Source organism: Diadema setosum, chromosome 18 (assembly GCF_964275005.1).
Source record: "Diadema setosum chromosome 18, eeDiaSeto1, whole genome shotgun sequence".
Taxonomy (NCBI): Eukaryota; Metazoa; Echinodermata; class Echinoidea; order Diadematoida; family Diadematidae; genus Diadema; species Diadema setosum.
The window spans coordinates 26,154,245-26,174,049 of NC_092702.1; the positions used below are offsets into that span (position 1 = coordinate 26,154,245).

A 19,805-nucleotide genomic window follows, 5' to 3' on the forward strand; every position below is an offset into this window, starting at 1 on the left:
TAATCGTTTTGGGCATGTTCAATTCAATGAAAAATAAAGCCGACAGGGGTCTTCTATCGCAGTGCAGTAGAGCATAATTATGTTTATACCTACGGCGGTATGGATTATGAAATGATGTAAAGCGCTGTGAAATAACTTAAGTGTTGTAATGATATATAAAGCGTTGTACAAATGTAATTATTGTATTGTATTGTATTGTATTGTATTGTATTGGATTATTTCCCTTTCGAACGTCTTGTCCAGTTGGTCAAATTTGGGGAAGGAGGGATGGGGAGGGGAATGGGGGCTTGTCCGGGAGTTAAGGGATGTAGAGCATCCTGTTCGGCGACTCTCTGCCCGGATCCTCCACCACCTGTTTGGTAGAATCGTAGAGCAGCTTATTCTTGATATCTACGGGTGTCAGACTGTTGTCGTTACCGAGCATGATGGCGGCCGCACCTGTGCGTTAATAAAGGATAGGGTTACCTGGGTATGTCTGACACGAGTTTGATGACAACTCAAATGAAATAATGAAACACATCCAAATAAAAACTGTGATTTTATTACCACCGGCTATCAACTCTGCGCAGTCATTGTGAAGTTCTTATGATTAGAATTTATATACCTTTTTACCAGAATGTGATATGGACTTGTTACTTGACTATCTTGTGTTTGGAGTCCCGAGCCCATTTGTTTGTTTGACATTAATATGTATATATAAGCGCCAGAAATACAGCTTATGAAAGATCATCTTTTGTCTACTTTGCCTCGGGAAATCCAAGATTTCATAATCTGGATCATCTAAAAGTTGAACGAAATACGAGAACATTACATCTGAGGATGAATTTCCCGGTTGAAGGCTATTTGTCGTATACCTGTTACGTGCGGACAAGCCATTGAGGTGCCACTTATAGTTCGTGTCTCCTCCTCTCCTCCGATCCACGCGCTTGGTATACTGACGCCAGGAGCGAAAATATCCACGCATGACCCGGTATTCGAGAAGGACGCCCTCTTGTCATTGATGTCCGTAGCGCCAACCGTAATTGCCTGCAGAAAGATAATGATGATGAGAATTTTCTTCTGATTTCAGTAATTGTAAAATGAATCCTTCATGTTATCCGATCAGGGCAGAGTTATGACGAATTGACCTTGTCAAAGGCAAGGGACACACTTTGACCAACTCAGGTCTGGTTTTATTTTTGTTTTATGTATAATGTGCAAGGCAGTGTAAAATTTGTCTTTTTGGAAATTTTTTGACTGTGACTACTTGTACCGTTTTGGGGGAAAAAGAAGGAGGAAAAAAGAAAGAGCGTAAGTCTTCTTAATTCACTTTGTCACCCTTTTTTGTGTGTAGTGTGGAATATAAAAGAGAAATGAATGATGAGTTGAAACAGATGAGTTTTGCTCTTAATGCGAACATAAATTAGAGTGGAGTTTGCCTAAAGAAATATCAGTACAGGCCTACTTCGTAGTTCCAATTCGACATCATGGGGTGGCAGTCATTGATATTGGTGATGGCTCTGCTGCAACCAAACCACATACATATAATGATCAGAAACGAAGTCATGTACTCGTAGTGAATACATTGCAATCATGTCAGCCTTACTGACTGCTTATTCCTCATTGTTACTATCGTTGTATCAGAACTGTTCTCATTCAAGTTGATACTAATATTAAAAAAAGTGCTATCATCATATCATTATCGTTATACAAACTATGATTCTCTCCACATATCTATAATTTCTGCCAAGTTTGGTTAAAATTCAGGTATAAAGTTCCAAGAAGATTATAGAAGATTAGCTGTGGGTCCGCTCCACACTGTCAGCCGCCCCGCCTCCACGGGTTACCACCATCATTTTTACAAGCTATGATCACTCTCTCCATTTATTGTACCAGGGAGGTAAGTTTCCCTGTGGATTCAAGATTGGTCAAAGTGCAGCCATCAGTTTTAGAGTCGATGAAAATTTCAATAAAACAAACAGGAACGAAACAGAACACAAGTTTAAAGGTCTTGTTTACCTTTGGGAGTAGTGATTTAAAAATGTTCAAGATATTACATTTGATGCATATGTGTCGGTTTGTTGTATCACAAAACACCCTGCCATATGAAATTTTCGCAATAAAGTCTAAGATATAAGGAGATATCAGTATTTTCCTCAATAAACCCAATTGTAGACGGTTTAGTCTGGAAACATATTTATTATAACTATTGTTCACATTTTGCGTATTTAACATAATACTTAACATCAATTATACGGGTTCAAATATTTACAGTGTTTGTTTCTATCCCTAACTCACGTTTTAGAACTATTTTAAAGCACTAAAGTTGAGGTTTTTGTTTCATCTGCAAATGGTAATCTATGCCTTTAAAGGTCCTGTTTACCTTGAGGAACGGTGATTTTAAAAAAAATTCAAGATATGATATTTAATGCATATGTGTAGGTCTGTTGTACCACAAAACACCCTATCATATAAAATTTTCGAGATAAAGCCTAGAACACGAGGAGATATTTGTATTTTTCTCAATAAACCGTAACTGCCCAGATGGTTTAGTCTGGAAACTTTCTTATTATAACTATTGTTCTCATTTGGTATATTCAACAATACTTAACATCGATTTCACCGATCCAAATTTTTACAGTGGTTGTTTTTAACCCTAACTCACATTTTAGAACTACTTAAAGCACTGATGCTGGGTTTTTGTTTTATCTGCAAATGGTAAATTATACCTTAGAAGCAAGGCGTACGCAGTACGTCGGACGCTGGACGATGGAGATCGTATTAGTTCCCTTGAGCTATTCAACTCACGAGAGCTAAAAACAACAACAACAACAACGAACACAACAAAACAAGGTAAAACAAAACAGGTTCTCCTACCTCCGACACTCTGCTGGGCGAAGTGTAGCAGGCGTCCATATCCCAGTTGCCTGCGGCAACAACGGCGGTGACACCACTATTGATAAGTCCCCGCACAGCATCGTCCACGGCCCGGCTGGGTGGTCCCCCGATCGACATAGATGCCACGGCCGGTCTTACTCCTTGGTTGGCAACGAAGTCGACCCCTGGCGAAAATCAACAAAATGCGGGCACGATATACGATTAAATAAGACAATAAAGGCACGATATTCATTTTGATATGTTGTTGTTGTTGTTGCTGCTGCTGCTGGCCTGCTGCTGGTGTTGTTGTTGTTTGTTCTTTCTAAACCTAGCGCGATATTAGGCCTATCTCTGGATATTTCAAATTATATTCCCACATACTAAGAATCTTGTTTTAGGATTGGTCAAGAGCTGATCACGTGATAAAGCGTAGTTTTGCCCATCACATCACCTGAGAAGAAAAGTTCGTTACACTCTACGATGATAATGTAGTCATTTTGTTTCGCTGATCCCTTAGTCCACACAGTCCTAACGCGTGATATAACTTACAATTTTGAGTACGCGCGAAATAAAAGTGCGTTGCACTGTGGTCTCTCATTTGACCTGGGTCAAGTGATAGACCACAGTGCAACGCACTTTTATTTCGGTACCACGCGCGGGGCGAGGAGCAAATTCATTGTTTTGTCATCTACGCGCACACGTCTAAAGTAAACTACGTAGTCTAAGCCCTGAGGATACCCAAGACAGCTAAAACGGTTTCAGATGTGAAATAAAATGGGAATATCTAGGACCCTATAGATGTGGAATATAAAGCAAATAATCAACTTTTAGTTTCAGGCAATGAGACAAACTATCACTTCCTCGGCGATCTGACTGTGTACGCTATCTTTCCTCAGCTGCGCTTCGGAAAGATAGCTACATCCCGATCGCCTCGGAAATGATAGTTTGTCCCATCACCTTCACCAACGTTATTTTGCTTACTAATTGGACGGTATTCGTAAGATTGGTTGATGTAAACATGACAACGTCGGGTTGCGTTTCACTCAGAGCTGGGTACAAAAGCCATGTAAGAGTAAAACAAGAGTAAGTAATCCTTCCTTACAAGAAAGCCGTCTAGTGTTTGTCAATGTGCGTTGGTATGTGTGCATGTATGTGTGTATTACTCTGTCTTTTTTTTTTTTTTTACTACCGCTTACTGAAATTGTTGTTGTTGTTGTTTTTGCTACTATATGTTTTTTTTCTGTATGAGGGGACTGCATTCTACAAGCTCTGCTTTTTAGCATTCCCCTCAATTTCCAGCAATATTGTTTATGCATTTACCACAGTGACATAACAGTTATTTTCTGTATCTCTGTTGATAATGTACCTGTATCTTTTTTACGATGTTATTTCTGTTCATCGCATTGTGGTACTGATTTTCTGACATCTGTGTATACGAATATTTCATTGTACTTCCAATTGTTTTGTTTGTTGGAAATGAAATAAATCAACTTGAAAACAAGAAAAATAGCAGATTCGAATGTTTTTAAAGTCGATCTCATTTTTTTCTCTCAAGATATCCATCACACAAAACATCTTAGAGCTCACATGCATATTAAAACTCTTGACTCCGAGCGAGTGCCGAGGCAGCGAATGAAACATGTTATCCTAGCAGTAGTCTTCATTTTCTTCTAAATCTAATGAAGCTACTGAAATATAAATTTCTTCGATGTTCAGCGTATGCATGATAATTATTGTTCGGCGGTAAAGCGCAAGGTAAGATGTAAGTAAGTAAGATGCAGTAGCTCATTTCATTTTAAAGTACGAAGTTGTGGTGTTTTTGTTTTTGTTTCATTCTGTGGGGGGGGGGGGGGTTATTTATTTATTTTTTCATTGGAAGCTCGGTTATGGGAGGTTGAAGACGAGGTCGCGCATGTGCCCGCTGTCGGGTTGGCTACCGGAGAGGAAAGGGAGAAAGGACTTTGAAATACCTAGATACAATGTTTGTTGTTGTTGTTATTGTTTTCTCTAGGGGTTAGGTATATACCTCACAATTACGGAATATTGGCCTGGGGAATTGCACTAAGACTAAAACCGATTCGTTATTTTTGATTCAGAAAAAGGCCTTGCGGATCATAAATCGTGCACATTTTTTTGATCATACAAATGAACTGTTTGTTTCCAGTAAATTACTAAAAGTTTCTGATTTGTATTTGTATCACGTTGGAATTTTTATGTATAAGTTGAGCATTGGCGATCTTCCTAGTTTATTTTCCTCAATGTTTGTTAAAAACAGTGAAATTCATAATTACCCTACAAGACACAGTGGATCATATAATTTATCCCCGTTCGTACAGTTTTAGCCCTTAAGACAATTACTTCTACCGGTCCTTCTTTCTGGAATGAGTTAGATTCTGTTCGGCTGCAATCAAGTTCTCTAAGTTCCTTTAAGCAAAATCTAAAAGCCAATTTTTTAAAATCCTATGTATAGTTACTTGCCGTGACCATTTGATATATCTGTTCTTATTCGCAATGATGCCTCGCTCGGGTGACTTCATTTGACCACATTTCTTTGACCAATAGTGCAATTTTATGGAGCACTGAATCCCTGAGTTTTACCTTGAACATCATAAACTATTTTGTACATTCCGTATAGAGTTTATTATAATCTCGACATACCGATTTTCGCTTGTGTTTCGTCATTTTTCGTAATTAGCATGTTGTACTAAACGCTTATATTATTTCTTTGGAACCTACACCCTACAAGCATTGCTTTTTAGTAGGTTCCTCATATTTACACATCATTATATTACTGTCCTTATACATTTGTGAAATTATGTCTAAAATTGAATGTTGTGTTATACATATTTTACTCCGAAATCAAATGGAATATGAAACCTGAATATGGAATGTGGAATATGGAACTTGAATAATAATAAAAAAAAAAGTATATGCATATCGTTAGGGTCAACGTTTTTGTTGGCCACTGACGCATTAATTGAAATAATGGCATTCCTTTGTAAACAACATGGATTAAGTTTTTTACTTTTCTTTTGATTTCATTTACATGTAGGGTCTATATCTATCAATTTTCCATCTTTTTTCTTGTCTCACGCTTTGAGAAATGATAAATAAATTAGTATATCATTTGGGAAAAAATGACTTGGACTCTAGACTTTTCATCTGCTTTTTCTTGAATTTTTCAGATAACAAAATTAATAGAATGTTGAAGGTTTCCAGAAGAAAGCATTACTATTTACCTGCAATCACCTGTGAATAAGATCCAGAACCGTAGCAGTTAAGCACACGGACACCATAGATCTTGGCCCCCCGGGCCACGCCATACACATCACTGCCAACAGTTCCCGCGCAGTGTGTTCCATGACCGTTACAGTCGATGCCCTGTCAACATCAGTATTACATTAGTACATTAATATACAGGCATTCTCGTAATTTTTATTTCATTTCACTGAAATTATCACATGGTAGGTGTAAAGTCATTATGAACTTTGTAATTTATAATAAACTCGAAATGTATCTTATGATAAATCATCTCATCTCGATGTAATCTCGTTCTTTGTTTTATTTTTTTTTAAACCATTTTCAGGACTTATTTAAGGTAGGTACCGAACGTCGCCTCTCCAGTTTTAATACCATTGTTTTCCCCAGCAGGCCCAGTAATCATTATCGCCCAACAAATTGGCAGGAATCAATCTTCAAACAAGAGTTGAACGGGACATCATAGGTAAAAAAAAAAAAAACGCATTCAAGGATGTTCCCACTCAATTGGCAAGTACACGTCCTTAAAGATTACAAATCCAGTGCGTGACGTCAGGCGATATGTGCAGCTTTATTGACGCATTGGGGTATTCAGGCTCTATCAGAACGCCGCATTCCTTGGACCGTTTTTTTTTTCTAGAATAGCTCAAGTGACGTCACCTCATTACATTCTATGATCTGCTCAAGTGACGTCACCTCATTACATTCTATGACTGCGATTTTCCCATTGACGTCTAATTGCAAAAATTGAGCCTTCGCTTTGAATTTCTACTTTAAGTTAAACTGCTCCATCCAATAGGTCAGTTGCTCTTCTTCTATAACCCGAGGATATGGAGTGATAACCAAAGACGCTGACATGGTATTAGTACGTCCTTGCAGCTTAATTCCGATTTTGAACCAATCGGCTTTGTATGAGGCAGCACGTACTACACGGACCAAGGTCCGTTGCACTTTACCCGTATGACAATTTGTATGAATTGGGTGATAATACGCCTTAAAGCTCGGATTACATGTCTGGCTTTAGGTCGTTTGAAAAGAAAGTGTGTCTCGTAGACTCCACGTCTATCACCAGTAATTCCTTTAAGAGAGGTTTATAGGCGTGCGATGCTCATAATTATCACCTATGCATGATACATAATTATAATGAATGTGGATTTTGGAGTAGTTATCAGGGTGCTGGATTTCATACAACGCGGTATACTCTAACCATGCAGTCGTCACAGAGGCAGCAATGAACCAAAAATTTGTGCAATGTTCAGGGCTGGTCCTGAACGGTTGAAGTAGATAAATAAAACTCCCATGAGATTAAATCCAAGGTACATTTCTCTGAGCAAAGGGTTACTCACATAAGCATCTCGATTTCCAATCGCGTCGAACGCCACAGAAGCCCGCCCGGCGAAATACTTGCTTTCCGGGTAGATTCCTGTATCTACGACATACACGTTGACGCCATCGCCGTTACCTTGATGAAACGGAAATTGAAACCACGTAATTAATCTATGATTAAGATTTTTTTTAAATCTCTCAGTTAGGTTCACTAAGATTCATTATCTGCAGACTAGGCCTACACTATTACAGCAGCGGACTGCGAGCATAGAACAGTGTACCCGAATGGAGTACGTGTCTGAATTCGTGACGCTATCTTTGATTTTCTACATAATCACCAATCAATCAACATCCATCCATCCATAAATCATTCCATCAATCATTCAATCAATCAATCAATCAATCAATCAATCAATCAATCAATCAATCCATTTTCATTTCCGTCTGTTCTTGTTATATAATAGTCTCTCTTCACCTACCTATCTATCTATCTATCTATCTATCTATCTATCTATCTGTATTTAGGCATATTTCTCTGCCTAAATCTCCCTCCTTTTCTTTCAGTATTTTTCTTTTATTGTATGACTGTTGTTTTGTCCATTTGAATCATTGTATTTCGGCGCATATCAGATACTTTTAATTTATTTGGGGAAAATCAGCTAATCTAAGCTGCAATTATTTTTCTTCAATATCAACTGTTCCAAGGGTGGCATCAGCTTGTTTTGAAAAAGAATAATGATAAAATAGGGTCGAGTTACAGTTTGCATGAAAGTGTGCATTGTGTTTTGTTTTGTTTTTTCAAAAGGTGATAGGATGCGAGATAATTAGACAGCACCATCGCTGTCACTATCAACATTTCAACTGGTCCTGGGTCTTGCAATACCTTCAAAGTTAGCCTCCCCATCCAAGGGCAGATTTCGCTGGTCGACGCGATCGAGACCCCACGATGCCTGGGCGAATGTGCGGGCGATTCCGTCTTCGGCCACGTACTTCACGGCTTTCATGACACGGACCTACAGAAGGTCGTTGAGATAGAAATACACGATGAAGGGCAACGAAAAGGCAATCTGTCCTAGAAATCAACCAAAATCGGCTTTCCTAGAAGAACCGATGTCTTCTATCAAGACACTTCCCGTCACACACTAGTTTTACTTACTAATTCAAGGAAAATTTAAGCAGGCGACACCCGATATAATAAAGTCCTCGGGAACGGCAGTTTTCTTTCGTTATATCGACAATTCCATATATCCGAACAAATAAGCTGTGTACACAGTGTAAAGATTATTTAGACGATAAGTTTGGGCCCTGAATTCTGCCTTATCCGAAACTTCGTTATAATCGTGTTCGTTATATCGGGAGTGCACTGGAGTTGCTGCTCTGGCTAGGGAGCTTGCAAATGGATCATCAGCACCGTCTGATTCACTATACTATCATGTTTGCAGTATTATCTGGGTTTTTTTTTTTTCAGTGCCACTTTCTCCTGTATGACCGATTGTTGTTTGTTTGTTTGTTTGTTTGTTTGTTTGCTTGTTTGTTTGTTTTTTTGTTACACTCCGCTGTTTTGTTTCTACTTTCGGGACCTTATGGGTGAAGCTTAACATTAATTCGTTGTAAGTTCCTGCAACATCTAAATTGTTAAAGACAAACTCAACCGCCACCTCATCAACAATTAAACAGTGACTGGATGGACAGCATCGTTTGTTTCCTTCTTGTTTTAATTGGCCACATAACTGTTTCAAATCGAGCCAGTACTTAACTATCATCTATGACTATATCCTTCACACTTGAATGTACACAGTCAGCTTGTGCATGCTTTTTTTTTTCTTACCTTTTCAAGTGCATGTGGAAGTAGTTTGATGGAAAGACCATTGATCACGGTGTACCTCCATGTGATCACAGCTTCTTGGAAGATACCGGATTTGTCCCCAACAATGGTGTTCTCGAATACCTGAAGATCATACTCTGGCTGAGAAGTAAAGGCGAGAGATTCAACACAAAGGTTCAGCTTTTAGCATTTTTATCATTATTATCAATTCGTATCTATTAATGGCAGTACTCAGAGAGATAGCTGTAGTTTTACTTGTCCGTGTATTCATAGCCTCTCAAGAGCAAAATTTTCATAGATGACCCTGCCACCAGCACTACTACCCTCATATGGTCAAGTTTTTGTACTTAAGTGAAGAGGAGAAACAGTTTGAACTTAGGGGAAAAAAGTGCTATATAGTCTGAGAACGTATCCGGGCAATTACCCCGAGAGGGCAATTACCCCCCGGCTAAATACTGGATAGTGGTAAGCTTAGAGTAACGATTAGGGTTAGGGTTAGGGTTAGGGTTAGGAGTTTGAGTTAGGGATAGGATTAGGTTCAGGATTAGGATTAGGATTAGGGCCAGGGGAAGGGTGCGGGGTAATTGCCCAGGGGGTAATTGCCCTAGACCCGTCTGAGAATAATGAATCGGGAGAAACCAGGAGACACAAACACCTGTAGCTCAGATCCTTATTAAATGAAGCCAAAACCAAAAGAGAAAAGTGGATTGAGTGAAAGCACCGACGTTATAGAACACATCAGTGAAAGTTGAAGGAAAGTCGGAAAATCGATGCAAAAGTAAAAAAAAAAAAAAAAAAAAAAAAAAAAAAAAAAATTAAAGTTTTTGTGTTGGAACCGCTGGATGAGAAGACTACTTGTGTTTATAATGTGCGGACAACAATACAAAGAAAATATAAAGAAAATTACACATGATTTCACTTTTTCTAGCATAATGAAAGAACACTTAACTAACCGCTTTCAGAAAGCAGGGGGAATAAATACTACCCTCAACATATGTCAGTGTCAAGTTCATTGAATGTGTAATTTTCATGAAAAATACATTTCTGTGTAATTCCCTTTACATTTGCTTTGATTATTGTTGTCCACACATGACGTCATAAACTCTAGTAGTCTCCTCATCCAGCGGTTCCAACACCAAAACTTTAAAAATTCATAACTTTAGCATTGATTGTCCGATTTTCCTCAAACTTTCACTGATGCGTAAATGTTCTGTTAATGTTGCTGCTTTCAATCAATCCACAATGCTCTTTGGGTTTTGATTTCCTTGAACAGTACCAATGGGCTTCAAGTCATCATTTCTTTTTTAAGATAGCAGTTTAAAAATTACATAATAATTTCTACTGCGCATATAATGTAATATCTACAAAGTAATATCCCTCTGCGAGAAACAAGCCACATCAAGTTTCTATAGGAAGATGTCATGAGAAGGCATTATAGGACAGAAACCAATCTCCACAAGGCTTAATTCCCAAAAAGGGAATCCCCAACATTTTCAATGTTAAATTGAGTTAAACCCTGCTTTGTTTTCACGTGACGCTATAAGAAAGAAATGAATGTTTGTTAATGAGCAACAGTTCAGTAAAATAAGAGCTTGAAGCCCCCCCCCCCCCAGACACACACCTTTGAAAGACTAGACAATGAGAATAAGATTTAATTGTCTTGTGTAATAGGGACAACCCCACTGAAGCCAGCAGACTCTATAATGACGTCATAATTGATTTTAAGCCCAGGGCCCCGTTTTATCAAAAGATATAATCGATTATATATTTCCTTACCACACAGGCTGCAATAGACTTATGATGAAATCAACTATATAATCAATTATAACTCTTCATAAAACAGGGCCCAGGACTTCGAAAATGCACAACTGCTGAAAGATCATGTGGAATTATGAAACATCCTATACTCTGCATGTCAACTTTGTATACAACTTCCTTCAGCTCTACAGTCCATGACAATAATGTGTGGCATCTAATTTTACCACGCTTGACTCTTTGTATCTTAGATTTTGCCCAACTCATGGGTAAAGTAGATCACCTTATATTGACAAGGTCAGGTCTGCGGCCGTGATGGGGTCTGTCTGACTCCGAAGCTTTCAGTTTGGGCCTAATCGGGCATCATTGTCACTGTTTATCAATAGCACACTCAAACAAACGAATTTTGATGGCCACACTGGGGGGAAAACAATTCACTCCATCATTACCTATCCGCCGAGGAGGTAGGTTATGTTTTTGCCGACATTTGTTTCTTTGTTTGCGTGTCAGTAATGATATTATATTTGGATTAGATTTTCAGGCTATGTACACGTAAGGCGTGGTAAAAAAAAAAAAAAAAATGGTGATAACTATGTTCTTAGCGTTGATCCAGATCATGATCCTCTTTTTTTTATGATGATGATGGTGATGATGATGTTGTTATTGTTGATGATGATGATGATGATGATGACACACGGTCCTTTGTCTAGCGTTAGTGACCAAAGTCTGAGCTCCCTGAGTGCTTCTTTAAAGATAAAAACCAATCTAGACAACCTTCATTATGCAACATGGGTACAATTAGATAATGTAGCGGGAGAAAAGTCTTGGAAGACTGCACAAGCTAATAGTATATATATATTATAGTACGCTGGGACGAAAAATCCGACAATTTTGTTGACACAAGCGGATTTGCATTTTTTTTTTTTTTACATTTTGTTCTTTTACTGTCCCCAAACACGTGTAGTGTCATTCACTGATATTGGTGCCTTTCCTTTTAAGTACATCCCAGGCCACTGACAAAAACTTTGACATTCTGATTTTAAGAAATAACAAATCTTCGCAAGAAATCACAGTGACGATGCATTTATTTTTAGTCCTTACCTCGTGAGAGAGACAGATTAAAAAAATAATAAATGAAAAAAGGTTCTGTACCAAACAACTTGTTGTTTTGTGTTTCCCTTGTCTTGTTGTATCGTACAGTGCTGCATGAATGATGCACATCGTCTCGTGCTCTATTCTTACGCTGGGTCTATGGCCTCAAAATGTATATATCCCAGGTCAGATAAATGCAATACGATTACATGCTTTTCATGATTCATGATGTATCAACGATTCACCATTTTCCTGTTTGTTGGGTTTAGGCTGGTACTTGCCATCAAAGTAGAGGTCATAAATGAACCACACTGTTCTGGCATTAAACCTTCCCGAAATCCGACTGTATGTTACTCGGTATTAATAGGCCTTAAGATTCAATGACATCACGGACTGAACTTATCCCGGATGCTCTGCACCGCGACCTGAATGAAATTAATTATACACTATAGATATATGCTACGTCTCGAAACTCAGTGTAAGCTGCTAAAAGAAGAAAAGAAGATTACTGGGTACTCATTGTACAATTAAGAAGATAGAATTCTTCCAAATTCTGGTGAATGCTGGGCTCTTCTTCATCCTTGTGTCTTCTGCCACGACATGGGCTTTTCAAACTTGAAAAAAAAGGACAACTTAAATCATCGATCTCTTTTAATAATGTTACCAATTAACGTATAGGCTTACGAATTGTTCGTGACTGGTGCCGCCGAACACACGGTAACCTTCTCATAGAAATAAATGTACGCCCTCACGATTCAATGGATTCCACTGGTAGCCTACACAAATTATCCTGTTTCGGATTTGGCACTCGAATAGGATCTGTTTCGGCGTTTCGGCAAAACTTTGTGTTGGAAGAGCTGTGCGAGGGAGCGGAGTAACGGAGCCGGGAGGGGAGAAGATGTGTGGAGGGGTTACCCCCCCCCCCCCCCCACACACACACACACACACACACACATGAGGGAGATTTTGCATTTTTAGACCTGAAATTCAGCAAACTGGTACACACTTTTCGGGAAATTTTGGGGTTTTATTTCATTCAAAACAGTAAGAAAATACAGAATATTCACAGATATTTGAATGACTCTATAAATCGAGGTATCTCAGCACTTGAATGGGATGGGGAGGGGAGGGTGTGAGAGGGGGTATTGAAATTCAGTAATCTTGTTCACGCTTTAGCAAAATTTGGGTAAAATATTTGGACAGTATATCTACAGAAAAAACAAGAAATTTTCAACAACTCAGGAATATGGGGAGGGGGCAACTACCCCCCCCCTCCCGATCGACTAACCTTTTCCTTTTTGTTTCATTTTTCTATTTGAGAGAAGGCTGGATAGCAATGTTCAGCTGCACTATAGCTGGTCTTCCATGATGGGGTCCAGTTGGACGTGAGGTGGGACCTTTTAAAGGGACATTTCATCTTAATATTATACTTCTTCTTATGATAGAAGAAAAATCAGAGACGTAATTCTGTGAAATTTTGGGGGGATAATTGGACACATGAAAAGTTATTCATTATAAAAAGTTTTCAAATATTTAATACTTTCTCATCATGTGGGTAAGGATAGGACTTATCCACTGAGCACACGCAAAAAATGTATCACTCTTGTCACATACAAAGTACAGGTCAAGATATTTTTTTCTCGGGAGATAATTGAAAGTTGATGAATTTCTGTGTACAAACCAGCTGCGGAATGCTAAGTTGTAGGTCATACAGAGTTGCCGATTTGTCTTAGACTCTAAACTTTGAAACTTTATAAGTTTTTGTGCGTCTTATTTCTCCCCTTCCCCCCCCCCCCAAAAAAAAAAGGAAAGAAGAGGGGCAACATAGCATCAGGATGGAATTTCCCTTTAATCCTTTGTGTGCTTTGAGTGCTGATTGGCACAAGAAACTCCATAGCGTTGTACACACTGCTGAATGTCCCTGGCACAGAAATGGTTAATCAACATTAGAAAGCAGGATTCTTTCTATGCAATAAGCTAGTTCGGAGATAGCTCATGTGCACATGGGTACAAATGACCTTTTATTCTTCTCAGCTTGTTAGGCACTTCACTCGATTCAAAGCGACATAATGCTTCAGTTTGCCGAACATAGCAATTTATGAGAACTCGTATCCAAACAAAGAATGAACCTGATGTGTAGATTAAGTGACCAGAATGGTTCGTCAGTCACCGGTTCAGTCAACACTTTGGGAAGCATCCATTGTCGAATACCAGGCTTTCTGTCAGGTGGTACCGGCAGGTACCATTAATAAGGACTACATGAATAATTGTTGCATCACAGATGCTTAACTTAATGCATTTAAAAACCAACTTGTATCTCAGTACAAGTGACCTTTTTTTTCCTGTTCATCTTGCGCAAACTAGAACTGACTTATTAAGCCTTCACACGGCTCTATTCAATTCTTGTTTAAACACGGATGCCAAACTATGAGCTGCGAAAGCCCCGGGAGTTAAGAAATTGTGTACCTTCCTGGAAAAAAAACCCAACAACAACAACATGGCTAGCACTGCACTGTGCACATTCTGGTTGACAAAACAGAAGATGAGGTCCCACTATAAGAGTGAACCAACACATTAATGATTACGAACACACCCTGTCAACATACAGGCGCAAACACCGGTTAAGATGTTATTTGAACAGCACTGGCGATGCAAGGCACAACAAAGTATAAGAATATGATTCCAACTTACTGAGTAGTCGGGTTTTTTTTTTTCCCAACAATGTTTAAGATTATGTTTCCAACTTACTGAGTAGTTGTTGTTTTTTATTTATTCATAAGGCAATTAAATCATTTGACAGAAAAAACAAACAAAAACAAAAACAAACAAAACCAAAACCAAAACCAAAACACACACACACACACACACACACACACATACACACAAACAATGAAATAGTTGCCTCACGCTTAAGCATACCAGAAACGGGCGAGATGCATGTTTGGATGAATCATGTTTTTAAACTGTGTCCATGATTAAAATCGACGAAAGTTAATCAATAATGGCGCTTAAAAGAACCAAACACATAATATTATATTAAAAATCAACATTAAAACACACACACACACACAAACACACACACATACATACGAAAATATCGTTCACAGAAAAAGAGTGGGTGAAACCCTGAATTACGGGTTAGTGAGCACTCTATTTCTACCAGGTTTAAATTCTCTGTATTTTCTGCTACAAATTAAGGTAATCCTAACCCTATTGATACTGCAGGATCGAAAACGAGGGAGATGAAATCATGAAATAACAAGTACCTGTTCATGTTCAGTGGTTGGTATGGTTAGCATATAGGTGTTGAATTTCAGTTTGGACTGGGAGCTAGTAAAAGAGCTGCGGTCGATCATTGGACTACGTTCATAATTTAACACAACCAAAACTCCACTTCGTACTTCAGTGTGTCCAGATGCAAATAGCGAACAGTGTTAGTCAGTAATATAAGCATGTGCGCCATTAATGTGAACTTACATTGAGTACCACGATGTAGTGATGTTTAATGGCTTCTGCTGTCGTATCCAGAGTGGCGTTGTAAGCGTAAGAAGTCGCCAGGAGGGCGAAGAAGTAGACGAAAATCTTCATCATTCTAAAATCGTCTTCTCTCGTACTGCTTGGAACCTGTCACTCTCAAGAGCGATTCACAGCGTAATGAACTCCAAGCCTTCGTGTTGACCATGTACCATTGTCATGTTGAAGAAATCTCACGCGCACGCAAAGCGCTCTTTGATGCAGGTCCGACGAGATTTTTGATAATCATACTCCATGGTGGACACTGCCTGGATCAGTGGTCAGTCTCTGAGCACGGAGAGGTTCGTTACGACTGGTGCCTGGCGGTAAACAGTAAAGCAGCTCCATGCTATTGTTGACCTACAAGTCGCACGTGAACACTCCGTTGCTTTGTTAATCGTCTGTTTGTTTGCCTTTTTTTTTCTCTCTTTTTCCCCTTCTGGTTGTTGAGCGTACTGAGGGGAATCTGAACAAAAACAACGGATTTCCTATACTGTTAATGTGAAAGGTGCAAACTAAAATACGATTTTTATTTTAAGATATTAATGTCAATCGCTTGCATGATGTATGGCACTCAGCTGTACTGTGAATGTGATCCTAAACAACCTATCAGCCTGATGCATGCAGTCTAATATATATATGTACCTCTGATTTGAGGAAATGGATTTGTCAAAAAATAATAAAAAGAACCGAAACTCAATGAAGAAAAGACATTTTATTTTCATCGACATATTGTTACCCCCCCCCTTCCCCACCCTTGTCGATGGCCATAGGTATTAGAATAATTTGATGTGTAAATGGAAAAAAAAACGCGATTACGGAATTACATTTGTCTAGTTATTGTGATGTGAGAAACGTATTTAAGACTTGAATAGCTGGCGCAAAAAGCTGGGCGAAATCGGACTTTAGTAATAGCTATTAAGGGCGGTGAGTTGGCTCAGTCGGCAGCGCGTCTGCCTCACGATCCTACGGGCCCGGGTTCGAACCCGAGTCTGGACTGAGCAATGTTGTGTGTAAACATACCGTCCCCTCTAGCAAGAGGCAAAACACTCTGTCCCTCGGATAGGACATAAACTGAAGGTCCCGTGTATGAGAGAGTCACAACTCATGCACGTAAAAGATCCCGCTTCACTCAGTCATCGCAAAGAGCAGGGTGTTTAACCCGGTGAAATGGTCCCACCTCACATCCAACTGGACCCATGGAAGACCAGCTTAGTGTCGCTGAATATGGGCTATCCAGCCATCTTCACAGATGGAAAATGAACAATAACAATAAACTTTTCTATATACACTTACGAGTCGACTACATTGTTTCGACCGTACTTCGAAATATTTTTTGTTTTTCAGCTGGCTCTGCTAACAATGTGTAGCCCGAACGAAAGAGTAAACGCCCACAGAATGAATAACAATACTATTAAAAGAGACGTTGTAACGATTATGCATCAAAGTCTCCATCTCAATTATTGGATGCTCATTAATGTCACTTCAACTTTATTTATCCCTTTTTTACCGACTTTTTTTTCCTGCCCAATATTTTTTTTTTTCATTCATTACTTTATACTCTCAACAATTCACTGTTTGCAGAACAGAATTCCCTTTTAACCCCCATCAGCAAAACGAATACCGGTACTCAAAAGTGATCTCTAATAGATTCTCTTGCGCAGCATATATATTCAGGAGATAACTGGCAATCAGATCATAAGTTGTTGATAAGTGATGCAGATTACAAATGCCATTGTACTTGACCTTTTCAACATTTCAAATTCACAGCATGGCTCAACAGGAGTTTGTGCGGCTGGTGTTATGAATGTACGTGCATTTACCACAAGGGGGCGGACTCGCACTATTTGCTTCAGGGTTAATCAACCACTATGGCGCATAGGATCCTTCGGCGATGCAGCACATGTGGCAAGCTTGCAGGGAATAATGTAGATAACGATAGGCCCTAATTGGAATAGTGCTCATTATACAAATCAACTAGAAACACGCACGCGTGAGTGCACACATACACGCACACACAATAAATACAACATACACAAAACTATATCACATAATTATGAAATCTTTCATAGGCTACTTATTTGTATACCAAGTATTATCACCGTATATACAAAGGCATTGTGTCAACTGGATTCCTAAAAAAGGTGAGACTTTTTTTTTAATAATCAAACCCCTAGTCAAACTAGAATTTACACGAAACATAACAATAGTTTCTGATTCTATAAATGCAGAAAGAACATATCAGTGAAATTTTAGGAAATTTAGAAACATCTCGAAAAGAAAAAAGATGACGACACGTGGATTTGAATTTTCCTCAAACTTTACTGATGTGTTTCGGCAACATTTTGTACATTTACTGAACGCACATTTACATTGGGGTAAATTCCCTATAATTTCTACTACGATCGCTTATTTTTTTCTTCCAGAGTGACTCGCAGAAAGGAAAGAAGTAACAAATGAAAGAGAAAATGTAAGTTTGAGGGAAGTTGGTTTGTTATAGATTCGCAGGTTGCGAAAAGAAATGCTGTGTTCTCCTCAACACGATCTAGAACGGGCTATCATCGAAGGGGGCGTCCTTTCGATAATTCAAAATGTTGTTTTTCTGCCATGTGGAAATGATGCCGAGACCTCAGACATCGCCAACAAGTATGCCATCTGAACAATATGCAAGATTATAAGCCCGTTGGTAATTCTACTTTGCGCCTGAGCAGTAAAAGTTCATTTGTGATAGCAGGCATGCTGGTTTTCTAAATTCACTGAGAGAAGCACCTGTGATGTAGGCCTAATCATGCAATCCGTGTAAATGATGCTTGTCAGCACATCTGTGCACCTGGAAACAACAAAGATATTTAGGGCCTATATAGATCATTATGCTTTTTGTATTTGGCATCGATGATAGATAATACTTGTTAATGCATTTGATGCAGAACAATCATTACTAATAACACCTGAATCCCACAAATTGTGACATTGGACAAGCTTAAGCGCTGTGCCTCATACCCCCATTCCACAGAGATTTCTTCCAATCGGTCACTAGCCGGAAGCAAAGTTTGTTGCTTCCGGCCACCCACCCAAGTGTATCGGATAGCAGTCCGATGAATCTGACTCGTGCTCGATCTGATCCGATCTTTCCTCATCGGATCACGCCCGGCATGTTTGACACTGACCTGATGGTCGACCAACACGAGTCGGATTCATCAGACTGCCATCCGATACACTTAGGTGGGTGGTCGATGAGAGAAAAAAGAAACATCTGTGGAATAGGGGCATAACCAAATGAGAGGGGCATAGGGGCCGATGAGAGAAAAAAGAAACATCTGTGGAATAGGGGCATAACCAAATGAGAGGGGCATAGGGGCATAACCAAATGTCTGAGTGCATTTCCTCAAGTTCTGTTATTTCTGTGTTTTGTGTTATTGTTGTTGTTGTCGTCGTTGTGTTTTCTGTGGCCGATTGCATATCTTCCTTTCCGTTCAATTTTCTTGGCATACCTGGCCCCATAGTGTCTGTGCCACAAATGTGATATGTTACATAGTTTATACGTTTGCATTCTAAAATCCTATTAAGTATTGTTCATAGTATCAGCATCATATATCAATGAGTAAAATGTACAATAGTATATAGAAGAATTTAAAATGTTTATGTTTTATTGGTATAACAAATTGGTGCTGTTGTTGTTTTGTTCCAGTGTTCCACGTCTTACAAGCTTGGCTTTTTTAGTGGAACACTATTTTCCATCATTGTGATTATTTACTATTTTTGTTGCCATGGCAAAGTGCATTGTTTCTTTTTTACGACATCATTCGTGTATATTCTTTATATTGTATTAAAAAAAATCCTTTATTAGACGAGTGTAAGAGAAATGAAAAAAAAAAGATTGTATCACTTTGGATTATGTCAACTTTTTCTTTTCTTTTCTTTTTGATGATGGAAATAGATAAACTATTGAATTGAATTGAATTGAATTGAGAGAGGGGGTGGTAGGGAGGGAGGTAGGGAAATATAAAGAGGGAAAAAAGGTCATTCGGGGAGGTTTAGTGTGTATATGAATTAATTGCGAATCATAGGTTTATTTTAGAGAAATGATCTTTGTCTAAAACTAAATTGAGTCAAGTGCAAAAGATCGTTTACCCCTTTAAGAGCGTTGACCAAAAAGTAAAATCATATCGAAGAAAAACGT

At 38.8% G+C, this 19,805-nt stretch overlaps 1 protein-coding gene across 1 annotated transcript; it reads right to left on the reverse strand.

Moving 5' to 3' along the window:
• Positions 1-298: 298 nt before the first annotated feature.
• LOC140241420 (aqualysin-1-like) lies at positions 299-15,700 on the reverse strand. Its single transcript, XM_072321151.1, has 8 exons — positions 15,590-15,700; positions 9,269-9,406; positions 8,324-8,453; positions 7,461-7,576; positions 6,096-6,237; positions 2,857-3,041; positions 855-1,026; positions 299-438 (listed from the first exon to the last, which is right to left on the reverse strand). The coding sequence occupies exons 1-8, from the start codon at positions 15,698-15,700 to the stop codon at positions 299-301; spliced, it is 1,134 nt and encodes a 377-aa protein (XP_072177252.1).
• Positions 15,701-19,805: the final 4,105 nt, after the last annotated feature.